General features: G+C 41.2%; 1 protein-coding gene across 8 annotated transcripts in view; it reads left to right on the top strand.

Moving 5' to 3' along the window:
* The window catches only part of LOC112304410 (transducin-like enhancer protein 4), a 142,174-nt gene extending 136,869 nt beyond the window's left edge, over positions 1-5,305 (top strand). For all 8 annotated transcript variants that reach the window (XM_053923590.1, XM_053923589.1, XM_053923588.1 and 5 more), the window contains 4 exons: positions 779-926; positions 1,381-1,531; positions 1,906-1,982; positions 3,635-5,305. In XM_053923590.1, coding sequence (XP_053779565.1) covers positions 779-926; positions 1,381-1,531; positions 1,906-1,982; positions 3,635-3,742 — 484 coding nt within the window. In that variant the 3' untranslated portion in view covers positions 3,743-5,305. The remainder of the gene's footprint in view (positions 1-778; positions 927-1,380; positions 1,532-1,905; positions 1,983-3,634) is intronic.
* The last annotated feature ends 12,569 nt before the right edge of the window (positions 5,306-17,874 follow it).

The raw sequence follows: 17,874 nt of genomic DNA, 5'->3' as shown, positions 1-17,874 counted from the left end.
GTATTTGATGCTATTCACCCTGAAAAGGTCTGGGTTATCTGTAGTCCCACCTTTAGGGATGAAGAGACATAACTAAGATGTCTGTTTAGAAATGAGAGTGTGCAGGAGAGTGTTGATATGTGAGGCCCTGAAACAGGTCTCCACACGTCAGCCCTAGGGAGAGCAGGAAGCAAGAGGTGTGATCCGCCAACGGGTGTGAGAAGGTTGCAATCAAGCCTAGCTACAAGGCGGGGGCGTATGCAGGGAGAAGAGGCCTCTGCTGTCTGTCTGGAAGATATTAGGCAGGACTAAGCTCTGTAATATGATTCTAAAAACAAAATAGTCATCACTTTGTTCCCTTTGGGTAAGGCTCTTAAGAGGAACTGTTTCTAATCCCTTCTTCCCCTCAGTGCTTTTGACAGCTTACCGGCTCCTGTGAGAGCTGAGTCACCCTGAGTTTCTTACCATGTGCCTTGCTTGAGCGCCTGGCCTCCTGGTCTCGTGCAGCCACCTGCAGACGCACTGTTGCCCACTGGCAGAGGGGGTCCTGCTGCTCCCTGCGCCCGACCCCTGCGCATATACTTCCTAAGCGTTTAAAGACAAACAAAAAAGTACAGGAAATGCAGCATCTCAATTTAACTTGAATCTCTTTTACACGGATGCTTTTTTATTACTTCGAATAATTAGAAAACAAATGAAATCTACCAGTAGGGTCTGCAACAAAATTGCAGGAATTCTAACGTGAGTTCACCTGAAGACTAACTTCTCAAGGATTTCCCCTCCATTTTGACATTCCCAGGCAATTCCAGGGCCACACAGACGGGGCCAGCTGTATTGACATTTCTAATGATGGCACCAAGCTCTGGACGGGCGGCTTGGACAACACGGTCCGATCCTGGGACCTGCGAGAAGGGCGGCAGCTGCAGCAGCACGACTTTACCTCACAGGTGCCGTGTAGTGCCCGTTGCGTGTCAGACATACAAGCGGTTTTGTGACATACAAGCCAGACTTAAGAAGGGGTAGTTTCTTTACCATGAGACAAAGTCACTTCTGACTCTAGATTAGATAGATGAAAATTCCATTGTTTTCTATCAAAATGCAATAGTATGTATTTTATTAAAGGATTAAGATATCTTTCATAAGCTTTTAGCAAGTTTTCATTTCAAAGTCCATTACTGTGTGTGTGTATATTTGAATTTTACATAATTTAAAATTATATTGTGGAGATATGTCTCATTACTTTGGGATCACCCGTTTGGCTTTGATTTTCTTCCCCTGTACAATTGAAATTATCTTGATTTCCTTTACAATTTAAGTAGTAACCCCAGAAGAAACAGTTCTTCCCAGGTAAAGAAGTTTGTCCTCTGTAGCCATTGTCACTATCACCTGTTGTAATTCTAGATCTTTTCTCTGGGCTACTGCCCAACCGGAGAATGGCTAGCGGTGGGGATGGAGAACAGCAACGTGGAGGTGCTGCACGTCACCAAGCCAGACAAGTACCAGCTACACCTTCACGAGAGCTGTGTGCTGTCCCTCAAGTTTGCCCATTGTGGTAAGCAGGCCCTCTGGGGGTCCATTTTCTCTGAGCCAGAATCACTCCTTCCGCCCTCAGCTGATTCATTTTAAGTCCTGTTCTTTATTTTAATATGTCCCTCTTCAAAATTATACTACTTTCTTACACGTGCCCAGTTCCCTAATGCCATGTAATTTTCTGGCATTAATCCACTTTGTCCTTGTCATAGTATAAATGACTCATTAAATCTAGGAGAGTAGGTTTTATTTTTACAGTGGAAAAAAAAACTCCCCTGTTTGTTGCATAAATCAGATGAATTTTCTATGAATAGCTTGAAGCTCTGTAAAGCGCATCTCTCGGGTGTCTGAGAAAGTATCACAAACACTGCTTGTCTCGAAACCCTCTTCCTCTAGGCAAATGGTTTGTAAGCACTGGAAAGGACAACCTTCTGAATGCCTGGAGAACACCGTATGGAGCCAGTATATTCCAGGTAACACTTAACTCGTTTTGCCTCCACGTACTGTGAGCCCACTGCGTGACAGGTGTTTAGCCAAACTGTTTCCTTGCACTCTGGCAGGTTAGTAGTGCACTCAAGTGTCCTAGGAGGTAGGAGCTAGTAGAATTCACATTGCGCAGAGAAAAAAACTGCTATGTTTAAAATTTGAGCATTCTCCTGAATACTTTTATTACTATTGCTGTTCTTTGATTTTTTTCCAAAGAAGAATGTTATGGAAAAGTTCAGTAATCTTGATTAATGTTACAAACTTTTACTCTTCTCACTGACTTAGTGGTGCTGTGTAGTTTGTGCGGTTACTTGTAGGAGAACTGAACTTCAGACACGACCCGCACAGTCTTTCTCCTCACTCTCTGGCTGGTATGTGAGAACTTCATAGGCAAGTTAAAAATGACTTCTCTTTTAACATTAGGATGTTAATTTTTAGGTGGTGTTCCTTTTTCAGAATAACATAATAGATTTGCAGTTTCCTTGACCGAGTGATATTAAGTCTTTGTAAGAGTAGGTTATAATCGAATCCAAAAATACATAGATTGAGTGAAAACACTGAGCAGTACAATCAGTAGAATAAAAATAACTGATTCTTGCTATCGTGAAGTTTATAATAATATGATACAGTGGAGTTTTTTTGGTTTTTGCTGTTTTTTTGTATTGTGGGTCACAGCCTTTTAGTTGGTTCCACCTAGTACTTAAAAAAAAAAAATTAGAGTGCATCTACTGTAGCAAGTGTAAGTGTTATGTCTTGTGTCTATACTGAGTTGCAAAGTAAAATGTATTTATTCAGATTGTGACCAGAAAGTTTGAGAAACACTGGTAGCGGGTTAGCGGCTGCACGTGCAGCATTTATTTTTTCAGTGTTCAAAGTCCTAGTTGAAATCCCGTGGGTATTTCTGTTCGTTAGCACAGTTCAGTTCAAAGTTACCATTTGACCCCTTTCTAGTAGTACAATTGAACAAGTGGGCAGAACTCAAAGTGTGGTGCATTTGTCTTTCTAACTATTGAACCCCTTCCTGCTTGCAAATTTGGGTTCCATTTTTACACACAATGAAATTTGTTTTAGAAATATTTTTACCTTCCGTATTTAAAGAGTGTTTTCGATGCTCTTGCCCATGTGTTACCTCACTTGAACACTTGAACACTACACTTGAAATCTAAAAACCCTGTAGAAGGGAAGCAGACAGGTAAGATATCTTGACCTGTTTTCCTTCACAAGGAAACTGAGGCTTAGACAAGTTAAGTGACATGTCTGGTGTTTGTAGCTTTACCTCAATCCAAGTCCATGTGAGTGAAGCTGAAGGTTTTTCATACTTAGACACTCTGCTTGTAACTGTCTGGAGAATAGGATTTGAAATAGGGCCTTGGTTCATCTGTTGGCCTGCCTGATGCCCGATGTCCCTGGGGCAAGAGCCTGTAGGCTAAGGTGGTGAAGTGTCCCTAGGAGGGCACCTGGCCCAGCTGCTTTAAGAAACTCTGAGACTGCCTTTCCTGGCTTGGGCTCCTGTTTGGTTCCTGTTTGGTCAGTGGAACACGTTAGGCTTCTGTTTGCTCTAAGTCCTCCAGTCCTACCTCTCAGTATTAATGGGTTTCTCCTTCAGTATTAAACCTTTTTGTTTATGTTTCTTTCCCAGTCCAAAGAATCCTCATCGGTGCTTAGCTGTGATATCTCTGTGGATGACAAATACATTGTCACTGGCTCTGGGGATAAGAAGGCCACAGTTTATGAAGTTATTTATTGAGGACAAATCTTCATGCGAACTGGACTCCTCCTTGTAGCACTTTGTTCTATCATTCCCCCCACCCCAGTCTAAAACCAAGGATTTCCAATGCTCTTTGCAGTTGTGGCGTTTAATCCCTTTCCTTTCCCCCCACTTCCTCCTTGCTATTGAATTGTGAAACTCATTAAGAACCTGTGATACCAAATCTTCAGCTCTCTACTTGGAAGAACAAGGATTAACCATACTTAACAGCGAATGGAATCTCTATGTATTATATCTGTAATATATTTATTTTGTTTAAAGAAGGCTTTCTAACAATGACTGACTAAATAAAGCTGTCTGCTCCTGCATTGATAATGAAGATGCATTGTATTTGCTACTCCTCCCCTCCTTTTTTTGGCAAAGGAGGGGGAAGGAAGGGTTAAAATAATCGATTAAAAATGTCACTAAATGTAGACTAATGACTGTATAGAGATGTGAAATGTATAATTACATATTGAAGCAATATGTTGCCGTGTTGTTAGATTTATTTTGTTTTTATTTTCTACTTATTTTCAAGACCTTTGGAAATTTGGACAATTAGAACATGACAGGCCACGTCATATTCATTTGAGTCTATTTGGAGAACTTTAACCAGTATATCTATAGCTTTAGATTATATTCGATAAAAGTAATTGGACTTTCTCATTTTTTTCTTCCTTTTTTGACTTGTTGACAAGTGTCTTTGAAATATGTTTTTAATTCTTTTTTATTGTATTATAGACAGATGATCAGGTTAAATTGGGTCTCAAAGAGAGAACTTAATCCCTCTGGATATTTCTGCCACATTTCTTTGCAAAGGGAGATGTTTATCTTTGGGCAGTTTGTCATTAGGGGAGATTATGGGCTATTTTTTGGCATGTTCTTTGGGAACTGCACAGATTCTTCCCGCTGTGCAAGTCAAGTCCTCTACAAAACAAAGACGGCAGAGAAGGATTTGCAAGGACCTCCCTCTGGAAACCAGGAAGAATGGACTCTCCCCTGGGATGAGGACTTGCTTTCCTTACCTCTGGTTCTTTCCATGTCTTAGTTGGATGTCCCTGAAATGGACACAGGCTGTGCCATTGTGCCAGAAACATTGTGTTATCTTTTATGTTGTTGTTGTTGCTGTTAAACTATGATATGTGACTCCTTTTTTTATTATTATTTTTTGTTTGAATGCTTTAAAAATCTTTTAAGTCTGTGGATCTGCTGATGTACAGTGCCTTTGCTGCTATGGATCAAAATCAAGAGAACCGTGTAGATAAACTTTATTGTATAAGTAGAAAATTACTTAATTTCATACTAGAAATGGATGGATGCTACAAGTTGAAATGGACTGTCCATTGACGTTCCTAATGTGGTAGCAGAAAAAAACATGGTGTCTTAAGTGCTTAGTGTTTGATGTCATTAACAGTTTCGTAAAACTCTACAGTGTAGAAAGATTTTGATACTAAACTGTGCATTGTACATAGTTTTAATGCATTGTATTGACCACCAGTACTTCTATAATGGTAGATTGTTTGTGCATTCAGACTTTTAAGCATTAAACATAAATAACTTCTAGTATGCTTATTTCCAGTTCTTTGTTTTGCTGGCATTAGTTTATTTTTATCTTGGACTATTAAAAATTATTCGTTTTATTCAAGGAGATTAGTTTTAAACCAATGTGGGTCTCTTATTGTTGCTGTTTTTATTTTCTGTCTCACTTGAGAAGAGGTAGAGGGGGAGAGGTGATCAATGGCGGGTTGCTGCACGTATTTAACGAGTGCCTCTCTAGTGCATGGAGATACTGTCCACCAAAAAGTTGTCACGTTACTCAAAGCCGTGCTGCTTTAGAACTGTGCTGTTCAGTGTCGTTACCACTGGCCATCTGTGCCTGTTCCAGTTTGCTAAACTGAAAAATTCTGTTTTTCAGTCCCACTAATTAACTGCATTTCAGGTGTTCAGTAGCCCCACGTGGATATTGGCTGCCGTATTGGACGACACGAGTTTATAAAACATTCCATTGTCGAGGTAAGTTCTGTGGGATCAATGCTGCTTTAGAGTTAGCCCACACATACCATTTCCGGCCATTTGGGTTTGGGAAACATTTTCACCATGGTGCACTGGAGTCTTTGAATGCACAGGCTTCTTGGACTGCTAGGTTTGGGTGTGAAAATTCAGCCTAAGGAATTCTGAGTTCCTGGAACTCAAACACCTGACATTGTAAGGTCCCACTGGGTAGAAGGCTTGGGGGTCTGGAGTGCTCTCCGCACGCAGCTCTACGGGGTGTGGACTTGACATGCTAAGAGTTGTGTTCATCAGCACACAGGGTTGGAAGCAGCACTGCACATGTGAGTCCTGTGAGAGCTGCTGCTTCAGGTGATGGCATTTTAAAAGTATGCTTAGCTCCATTGCAGTGTATCCTCCTTAAACCTTATTAGAAAATGATAGAGATTTGGAGTAAAAGAAAAATCGTTCTGGCACAAATGGTGTAACATTTGCATACTGTATTCATGCTGCCTCTAGAGAGTTAAAATTTCCTTTTGGTGCCCGATAGGTCAAACCTGTGTGGTCGCCTTCGGTTTTCTCTGACCCAAAACATTGTGCTGGAATACAAATTGAGATGGATGCATAAATAGACCTACCTTTCAAAAATACTGGGTTACCCAAAATGTTTGTTTTTTCCATAAGATGGCTCTGGTAGCACTTAGTTGTCTTTAACTTCATTCGAAACAGTTTTGTTCGATTGTATTGTGATAGCTGTCATATCAGCGTGCATTAAAAAAAGAAACTTATAAAAACTGGTGAAACTTTCTGTAGCACCATTTTAATATTGAAGATGGAAGAAAATATGCAACATTTTTGGCATATTATGCTTTATTATTTCAGGAAATCTAAAAACACAACCGAAACACAAAGATTCGTGCAGTGTATAGAGAAGGTGCTGTGACTGATTGAATGTATCAAAAATAGTTTGCAAAGTTTTACACTGGAGATTTCTCACTGGACAATGCTCCACAGTCAGACCACTTGAAGCTGATAGCTATCAAATTGAGACATTAATTGGGAACAGTCGACATTATACCATGCGGGAGACAGCTGACAAAATACCCAAATCAAAGTTATTGGTGAAAATGAAAAATGTGTCTTACTTTAGAGACAATTCTAAACAGACGTTTTGGTCAACCCAGTAATACATAGGCATCTGTTTCATTGCAGAGGTTTTATCAGATTAGATTGTTGTATCTTTGATATTAATCTCAGGCCAGGATTGATCTGCACAGAAATATTAATGTTGATGTAACTATAACTTGGTTTGCCACCATTTTTACTCCAAATATGGCCTTGCAGAGTCTCAAGAACGACAAAGATAGGAGTCACTTTGAACCACAGGAAATTTAATTCCAGCGAAAGAACATAGTGGTGTAGGACTGGAACATTGACTTACATAGAACTACCAAGAAAGAGAAAAAAAATCCAGATTAAAGAAGCCATCAAGACCTTCCTAAGATTGGCAGGTCAGATGTAGAGAAACACACTCCAAGGTCTTCAAGTTTCTACAGATACATGTCACTTTGGGGCCACTACTTGACAGTTGGCTTCTTGGCCAGTGAGCTGAAAAAGATCAACCTCATGCGGGGACGGTGCGTGCTGTAACACCTACAAGGAGTTCGAATTCCACAGTCACGGGATGGAAACGCAGTTTCAAAGCATGTCCATAGCCTTGGAATCCTGGGGTGCTGCTGCCCCGCGTAGGGGAGATTGACGTCAGAAGGCTAAGAGTCAATCTTTTTCCTTCAGGAGGAAAAGAGTCAGGAGGCTGCACACAGGAGGCTGAACAGCGAGGTCATCAGGGATGCCTGCCCTCAGCTGTGAACTCGGCCGCTACTTGCATCCTTATTCTGGACATTCTTGCACTGACATTTGTGTAGCGCAAATAAGATGGTCCAACAAAAATCTCAGCTGAGATTTTTGACAGTTGCTTAAGGAAAATTGTAGGAATTCCTTGCACAGCATTAAGTAAGCAATTAAAAAATTGCAAAGATGTCAGTACAAAAAGGAAAAAAACTTCATCCTTCGACACGCTTGGCTGTTCATTTCTATAGCTACCCAGCTCCTGGGCCTCCTGTGGCTTCATGAGACCATCCAGAACTAACAAGTTTAATGTTATTTTGGAAGAAGAGTTAAACTCACATAAATGTCATGCTTTATTTGACTTGGGCCCAGCAAAACAAACACACCCACTAGAAGGTACTTTTGAAGTATTTGGGTTTTGAGAATTTAGGCAGTAAATTTGTAGACTGTTAAGGCGGAGTCCAAACCAATGCCCAGATGGTTTTTAGTGGCCCAGCTTTTTCTCCCCATCCCTAGGTAGCAGTTGGCCATTGTCCAGTCTTGACTAGATACCTGCATAGCCTCTACAGTAGAAAAGAAACTACTGTAGGTGGTATCCCAGCCATATCTTGTGTCGTGTGGCAGAAAGTAAGACTTGAGCTACAGATTTTTTGTTCATCCCAGGAGTGGGGAAGTAGAATGAGTAGGTGGTGGGAACTAAGTCAAAGATAGTACGCTGCTGGCCTTGTGATCATGGGCTCCAGCAAAGAAAATGGACAGGTCATCATGTGCCCATCCTTCTCCCAGGGTCAGCCTGGCAGGGACAGGAAGAGACGGAGGAGCCCTCAGGAGGGATGGAGTGAGACCCCCAAACCTATAGGCACCAAGCAGAGCAGTTTCCCTTACAGGATGACAACTCATTAGTGAAAGAACTTAAATACAATGAATGCATAATTGCCCCAAAAGAGTTTAGCTTAGATACTATTTGTACTTTTCAATGTCTGTTAGCTCAGGTTTTGGCATCGTGCGTCCAAGGCAGAGAAGCCTGGTGCAGCTGAGAACAAAGCACCATCCCCAAAGCCTGTTAGTTCCCTGATGAATGAGAAAAACAAGACTGTTTCTGGATTCACTCAAGAAATCATGTTAAACTTTGTTCTTAAATGTCTTGGATTTTCATATTCCCTTTCATTTTTTCTCCAAGTAATTAGTGTCAGTGAAATAGGATGTTAGGTTTTATGACTGAGCTGGGAAAATGGCTTTCCACAATGGCGGGCGGTCAGCCCCACTGCAGGCACGTCTTTAGGTGTCAGAGAAATTTTAGTGTGGACAAGAACAGCCTGCTGGGTGCCAGGCAGGTGTGAAGATGACTCTCAGGCCAGTGGCCTTGGTCCACAGCCACTGGGTCCTGAAAGATGGTGTTAAAAACCAGGCACCAAGTGCCCCTAACGAGATTTTCAGTGGCCAACTAAACTGAAAACAGACAAACTGACTAAAAGCGACGGGTTTAGTATCAGTCTCTGAGGGGGGTGGACTTGCTCTCACACTGGGTGGTTGGTCTGGACTTTGCAGACCTGCCGTGGGTGCCTTTTGAACCAGAAGTACCAAACAGACTTGAGTTCAGCTCCTTCCGACTTTTGGAAGACACCATTTCCACCTCGTGGAATTTTGTATTTGACTGTCTTTTTCTCGCCAAAGATTTGCTTTTGCATGAGTTACAGAGAACAGTGTTAGGATGCCTTTTTCCTATTACATGCCATTAGGTTTGTAGAACTCATGTAAACTTATAACCTGACTGCAGACCTGCAGGGATGAGTAAGATAAGGCAAGTTGGTGTTGCTCAATCTCACCCCCCCCCCATTTAATTGAGATGTGACATAGTATTGTGTAGGTTGAAGGTACCCAAGGTGATGATTTGACATATGTATATATTGTGAAACAGTTGCCACAGTAAGGTTAGTTCATCCATCCATCACCTCACATAATTATAATTTGTGTTGTGTGTGTGGTGACAACAGTTAAGTTTTACTCGCACGGCAATTTTCAAGTATATAATGTAGTGTTGTTACCTGTAGTCGCCATGCTGTATATAAGATTCCTCAGGACTTACTCATGTTGTAGCTGGAGGTTTGTGCCCTTGGCTGGTATCTTTCCATTTTCCCCCTCCCCCCACCACCACCTCACTCCAGACCCCGACAACACTATTCCACACAGTTCCCACGAATTCGGCTTTTTAAAAATTACACATTGAAGTGAGATCACTGACAGGGACCTCATATAGGTAGTATAGAGATCACCGATAGGTGGTATTTGTCTGTCTTCATCTGGTTTATTTCACTTAGTACAGTGCCCCTGAGTTCTACCCGTGTGTTGTCACGAATTGCCGGATTTCTTTCCTTCACCTGGCTGAACAATATTCCACGTTGTATATGTGTGTGTGTGTGTGTGTGTGTATGGGACACATCGTTTCAATTGCTTGGCTGTTGTAAGTGCTGCAATGAACACGAGAGTGCAGATATCTCTAGGATCGCGATTTCATCCCCTTTGGGTACATATACCCCAAAGTGGGATTGCCAGATCGTAACAGCAGTTTCATTTCTAAATCTTGGAGGACCCTCCATACTGTTTCCACAGTGGCTGCGCCAACTTACATTCCCACCAACAGTGCACAAGGGTTCCCTTTTCTCCACAACCTTCCAACACTTACCTCTTGTCTTTTGGATGACAGCCATTCTAACAGGTGTGAGGTGGTAGCTCGTGGTTTTCACTTGCATTTTCCTAGTGATTAGTGAGGTTGAACGCTTCTCATTTACCTGTAGTCCATCTGTATGTGTTCTTTGGGAAAATATCTACTTAGGTCCTCTGCCCATTTTTAAATTAGATTCTTTATTTGCTATTAAGTTTCTTGTATATTTTGGATATTAACCCCTTATCGGTTACATGGTTTGGGAAACTTTCCTCCCGTTCCATATGTTGGCTCTTCATGTTGTTGTTTCTTTTGTTGTGCAGACAGCTTTTTAGTTTGACACAGTCCCACCTGTTTATTTTTTCTTTTGTTGTGTGCTTTTCTGTCTCATCCCAAAGTCATTGCCAAGACCAATATCAAGAACTTTTCTCCTGTTTTCTTGTAGGAATTTTATGGTTTCCAGTCTTACATTTAAGTCTTTAATCCATTTTGAGTTCATTTTTGTGCGTGGTGTAAGACAGGAATTGAGTTTCATTCTTTTGCGTGTAAATATCCAGTTTTTCTAATGTTGTTTATGAAAAAGCCTGTCCCTGTCCCATTGTGTATTCTTAGGTCCCTCGTCAAATATTAGTTGACTGTATAAGTATACTTATTTCTTGGCTCTTGATTCTGTTTCATTGCTCTGTGTCTGTTTTTATGTCAGTACCATACTGTTTTGATTACTAGTTTGAAATGAGGAGGTATGACACCTCCAGCTTTGTTTTTTTCTCAAGATTGCTTTGCCTATTCAGGGTTCTGTTGTGGTTTCATATGAATTTTATCATTGTTTTTGCTATGTCAAAAAAGGCGTTGCAACTTTGAGAGGGGTTGCATTGAATCTATAGATGGCTTTGAGTGGCACGGACGGACCTTTAGCAGTATTACCCACGAACATGGGTGCCTCTCCATTTGTTAATGTCGTCTTCGTTTCTTTCATCACTGTCACACAATGTTTGGCGTCGAGATTTTTCACTTCCTTGGTTAAACTTCTACCTAAGTATTGTATGGTTTCTTATTATATCCTACTCAACAGCACTCCATAATCAAGCACATTAATATATTTGGGGCAAAACATGAATGTTCATACTAAATCAGTAAGTGATGACTATAAACATCTGTAATGCAGTTCAGATCACTTTTGCCCCAAATGCATCATGAAAAAATTTCTAGTATTTGTAGAAATTTTCATCTTGGAATTACAAATAAGGGATTCGTGGATCTGTACCTGTGTTATATCCATTTTACAGGTGATAAGCTGGATCCACAGAGGTCCAGTAAATTGAATACTAGAGCCCGTGTCCTGCACCTGCCACCACTGTCAGCACGTCAGCGGCTGGAACACAGTTGCCCAGAGTGTTCCTTTGGTTCCCTCTTTCGTATTTCTCTGCCTCGCTCCCCTATCTACCATAGGCTCTGTGCTCGCCCTGCCTCGCTCCCCTGTACTACCATCGGCTCTCTGCTCTCTTCTTTTAATCAGTAACTGAAAATCACTCTTTCATCATGCCCAAGCAAAATTCTATACTTTCTCTTAAACAAACAAACAAACAAACATTAGAGCCTTGGCTTTCCTCTAGTGTCCTTGGCTCTGGAAAGTTTGTTTCTTGGCGATGCTATTTTTTATGTGACTAAAAGTCTGATCTTTAGACAAGAGGCATTGTTAAAAGCAATATATTTCACTGGTAATGAAAACATCAACAGAAAATGTGGCACCAAAAATATCTTTCAATTTCTGATCGGAAGTGTTTTTTTTTTTCTTTCCCAAACTTTAAATGTGGTTAAATTTTTAATTTTAATTTTTTTTTACTTTGTATTACTCTTTTGATAAAATGGTGTGTTTTATTTTGGACTGCTGCTCTTCCACTTCCTCTTCTTTTTTTGAAAAGCACTTTGTTGTAGCATGAACAAGAATCTTGTTTGAAAGATGGTTCACATGGGAAGATTTTCTTTGATTACTGGTGTGTGTTTTGATTCGTGAGCTCGTAGAGGCCCAACCAAGGTGGTTAAAAGAGAATTGTTTTCGCTCATGTTAAAACTGCACTGAGGTGAGAGGGGGCCCTGCTCACAGGACAGATTGGGCCGAGAGGCAAAGGACACAGGCTGCTCGAAATCCTGGGACCCATATTCTGGGTCCACAAAGGCATTTCATCTATTTCTCTGGGTCAGGGACAGTTTGATTATGTACTAAGTGCTTGATAAGAGACACCTGTATTAAAAAGGTCAATTCTCTCCACTTCCAAGAAAGGAACTCTTAGGGTATTCAGAGGGATGACTGTAGAATTTTAATTAAAATCTCATCCTATAATTTGGACCAGTTTAGTCACTCTGAATTGCTTTCCTGTGAAAAGGCGGGGCTGCCAGAGCCAGTGCAGGGATGCATAGCCACCTAGACAAGTGCGTAATTGGGTCTCTGGAGGAGAATTGAGCAGCTATGAGTGTTTTAAGTGTTTTAAGGATCATATTTTAGGGATGTTGCAAATCTACAATCCTGTTCATCTGTGATTCCTGAAAAATCTTTCCTGAAATCTTAAACAGTCCAGGGACATATCACTATGTCCAGAATTGAGCGCTGGTGCCTTGCTCACCTCACTCCGTCTGGAGGTAACGATCGGGTACGATGCCAGTGGCTGGCACATGAGGCGGTAAGAAATGTTAGCTCTTTCCCGATCCACCCAACTCCCCTCGTGCTGTCAGATAAAGCAACATTTTTAGTGTGCATTTGCTCTCTGGACTATTTAACCAATAATCTGATGAAGGAAACTTAATGAAGATGGAGGAAACTTTCTAAAAGGAAAATTCAGCTTTTATTGCAATGTTTTCTAAGACCTTTCATCTTAAGGCAATGAGCTATACACGGGACACAGAAATCCACAGGACAGAGATGGTCCTTGACCTCCCAGAGTTTGGGATGGAATAGGACTTCATGTAAGCAATGAAGTGATTAAAACCTAGTTGGATGGCTAGCATGTAAGGGGAGTTTAGAACACTATGGGACCACATGGAAGGCACCTTAACCCATATTGTAGGGTTAGAGGTGACTTCTGGCAGGGTCAGGACAGGCTTTTGGAAGAAGTGACATCTAACCTGAAACTTGAAGAAAGTGTAGGGATTGCTCAGATAAGGCGTTTATGTTTATGGGATGAAATTCTACACAGAGGAAAGTAGTACCAATGCCCAGAGGTGACAGAGAGCATGGAGACCTCAAAGAACTTGTGCAAAAAAGTTGGTGGGTGTGGAATCTCTTGGAAGGCCATGAGGATATGTTACAGAATCAAAGAAGCAGCTGAACAAGCAGTCTGGAGATTCAAGAAACAGAGAGCTTGTCTCTTCAGAGTCTTCAAAAGCCCAAGGTACCATTTTTTCTAGAGTGCTGCTATAAAATTTGTTGGTATTAATCATTTCCTATCTCAGATGTACTCACTCAGAAATCAAAAGTCTCGAGAGAAAACCCAAATGGGCCAGCTAAGACCCCACCCCCACCTCCATGCAGGCAGTATTGGTATGTTCAGTTAGCGGTGAAGTGGAAGGAGGTGGAGCAGGGCCAACCAAAGGAGTAGCCTGTACCATGCGAGGGGCGTGGGCAGAAGTCAACTGTTGGACCCAGGTCCCCGGCTTGGGCAGCTGGGTGGAGAGTGGTGTCACCCTCTGAGACAAGAGGAGGAGGTGGTTTGATGTGAGCAGTGGGGAGTGGCATTTACTATTGGACATACACATGAAGAGGTTTTGCAGCAAAGTGAAAATACTCATTGGAACCAAGGGAACAATATTTAGGCTGAGGAAATACCTCAGTTTTCACATTACGACAGAGCCCACAGAGATGGAGGAGGTGGTGTAAGGGCAGTGTGCAGTATGAAGGGAAGAGAGGCATGGACAGAATCCTCAGAATTAAGATGGGCAAAACTATGAGGAAATCAAGCTAAAACAAGTTGGACACAGGCTTTAGTCACCAGCCTCTGAAATGGCTGCCGATGATCCCGCCTCCTGGTATTCACACCTGTGTGAAGTCTCCCTCCCCTGCTGTACCATAACTGATCTGTGTAAATGATAGAATATGCTGAAGTGATGCTATATGAGGCTAGAGTAGCTTAGGAAAGGCACTGTGGCTTCTCTTTTACTCCCTCTCCCCGTCTTGGATCACTCACTCTGCCAGCTGCCCTGTTGTGAGCCCCCAAGGGAGAGAGGCCCATGTGAGGCGCATCTCAGGCCTTTGCCAGCCCCCACGTGAGCAGGTTTGGAAGCAGCTCCTCCAGGCCCAGTCACGCCTTGTCTGTAGATCCATGAAACACCCTGAGCCATAACCACCGGGCTAAGCTGTTCCTGGACTTCTGACCCACAGCAACTGCGAGATAATTCATTTTTTGCTGCTTTAAACCACTAACTTTTGAAGTAATTTGCTATGCAGCAGTAAATATGTTGATGTTTTTTCTTCTACATAAATTCAGGTCCATTATTCAGTTCTCTTTGTGTCACCTTTTATTTCTGATCTCCCTCCAAATTATTATTAAACCAGTAATGGCTTTTTGTTCATGTATAGCCATATCTATTTATTTTTCTTGGTAAGCTTAATAGTCCTTAATATCTCGTGGGATTTTTATTGTTCATATGCATTTTTTAACATCTAAGGAGTAAACTATACAAGGAAGACTTTCTTTAGTTATAGTGGAGAAGAGAGAAACCAGGGAGATTGACTTGCTAGAAAGAAGAAAAAGAAGTTGTTAAGATAGATGTCGAGACTGGACAGAGCCTGCCGACAGGACTTGAGTGTGTCCTTCATGCAAAAATGCTGCACTGTTTTTTCCTGGAGAGGTGGAACATTAAGTGGAATCTAGAAGTTTTAAGTAGTTAAAATGTCAAGCAGTGATTATATTCTCTTTATGCTCAAATAACTTAATGATCTCTAAGAATTGGTGGGTATTATTACATTAGAGAATTCCCAGGAAGAGCAATTATAGTACCATTAAAAAAAGAAGAAGAAGGAAAGGGGACCTTAGGTCTTTACTTACGACATAATTCACTCGTATGGAGAAGAGCGCAAGCAACCGTGCAAATAACAAAATGGCATGAAATATTTGCAACATATATGATGAGAGAAGTTTTAATATTTTTATATATAAATAGCTTTCACAAATCAATTAGCAAATGTACCAATGGAGAACTGGGTAAAAGACACAAACAGACTGTTCAGCAAAGACAAGAAGTGAATGACTATTGGTAGAATACATAATTGAATAAGTGAAAATTAAAGATACCATTGTCACCTGTCAGGCAGAAATAATTATTTTAACCCAATAGGGAGTGCTTGGTAACAGACATCTCATATACTGCAGATGAGTTGAAAGTAAACTTTTCTGAAGGTGTTTTTGAAAATGTGCTTTGATCACCTTAATAATGCATATAAGCTTTGACTCAAAAATACAATTTCCATGATTTACTCTAAGTAAATATCTGAGGACATAATCAAGCTTTTTAAAAAAAAAAATTTTAATTGCAGCGTTTTTTAAAAAATAGTTACAAATGACAGAAACCCAACCTGGAAAAGCATAAGCAAAACCCGAATTTACTGACTAGAGGAATCCAACGGTTTGAAGAACCAAGTTATAGAAAGACATGGATGCAGCGGAGTCTCAGGAGCATTGGAACCAGGGTTTGAATGTGCTAGGTCTTGTCCCATCGCTATTATCTGCTACTCTCTGGGTAGTCTTTGATTTTTAGGACAGACTGGCTTTTCCTCATGGTAGGAAGCATCTCCATTGGTCCAATGGACCTTATTAACAAAGGAGAAGCTGACCTCAAACTCTCTGAGTTCTAGTGCAAAAACAATTCTCTGGAAAGACTCTGAAGGCCCAGTCTGGATCCCAAGCTCCACCATGGAACAGTCAATTGTGATGGTGATGGCTGGCCAATACTGACTCGAGTACCAGTTCAGATGGAGTGGTTATTGCCGAGATGGTGAGGATATGAGAAAACATGTCAGTTTCTGTCATAGCCCTGTAGCCATGGTGGGAAAGGGGTGTAATAATTGCACAGACAACTCCAGAAATATCCACCCCCAAATTTTTTGCCCGTGTTATAAACCAAACACTAGATGAAGTATGGTGTCTAAAATATAGAAACTGGGGGTGGGGGATGAAAGCCATGGGGCAAACATCAGACAGTCACTGGTGACTTCAGATTGATGGCAGAAGACAGGACGTTTGTGGGTGTGTTGCTGAATCTCCTGTAAGTTCCCTTCTGGAGGTGGACTTCCCTGCGTGTGAATAGAAGGGAGGAACGCATGTCTATCACATGCCTACAGTATGCCTAACTCTGGGGAGGTACCTACATACCTAAATGCATTGCATATATGAACATATATGATGTAATGGAATCTCAGTTCTGATTTCAACTCTGTAAGATTTCAAAGGCCCATTTTACATATAGGAACGTGGGAGGCTGAGAAAGGTTAAATAACTTAGGTGCAGCTACCAAGTGGCCAAGCCAGTCTTCAAAGCCTGACTCCTGTCTGCTAGCTCCTTATATATATCACTTCCCCATACTCTGGTTTCTCTTCAGAATGCACAAATCTTTTGCCTTTTGTATATCATTTCCTCTTCCTCAAAATTTTCACCCCAAGATGGCTTAAGGCTAAGGCATGTCTTGCTCTTACCTGGTATTTTATAAACCACTCTTTTTGCATTTTATAAAGTCTGAGTACATGTGGTTTTATTTTACCCCAAGTAAATATTATACCTTTATTTCTGCATACTTATAAACTCCATCAAAATAATCTGTAACTAAATCTATCCCAAGCTATGTAAATCCTTTACCTGATACTGTCCCAGGTGCCCTTGGGGAGCTGGCCCCTCCCAGGGAGGGTCACATACTCTTCTTCTCTAATGTGTTGGTCTCTGCCCACCCATTCATGTTAGAGCCCTGATAATTCACCAAGCAATAGCTCTCTTACCTATCATTCTTTCATTGAATGAGTGTTGATTGAGCACGTTCTAGGACGGTGTTTGGGACAAATGAGCCCATTAAACCATCCAGGAGCTACACATTTCTGGGCCAGATATCACACCCAATATCTTCTACCCAAATTCCCACCCACCAATGTAATGCTGAGACACAGAAAGCTGTGCTTTTTAGTAAACCCTTACAACAAATTTCTCCTGGAGTCATCTGTCGATGAGCGTATCCTGGAAGACGGAGTCAAGAGCTTTGTAAAATTCAAGCTCCATTACATCTAGTTCATCCCTCTGATCCACCAGGCCTGTCAGTCTATTTTAGAAGGAAATTAGATGGTTCTGACAAGACTGCTCTTCACAAAGCAATGCTGATTATTACCTATGTTCTGTGATCGTACGGATGTTTGCAAATTGACTTTTTGATGATTTGTTCTAGCATTTTCGAGGTATAAAAGCTAAGCTGAGTACTCTATGATTGTCAGAGCTATCCCTTTCTCAAATATAGATCTTATCTCTACTTTTGTTACTGTGTTGTGGCCTCACTGATCCTCATTGAATTTTTTAAATTGCTATTGAAAAATATCAATAGACTTGCTAAGAAGTTATAGAATGGTAAACACTTGAAGGAAATGATGATTTGAACATTTACAGGT

Source organism: Desmodus rotundus, chromosome 1, assembly GCF_022682495.2.
Source record: "Desmodus rotundus isolate HL8 chromosome 1, HLdesRot8A.1, whole genome shotgun sequence".
NCBI lineage: Eukaryota > Metazoa > Chordata > Mammalia > Chiroptera > Phyllostomidae > Desmodus > Desmodus rotundus.
Note: the sequence above shows the minus strand (reverse complement) of the source record. Positions and strands in the feature narration are given on the sequence as shown.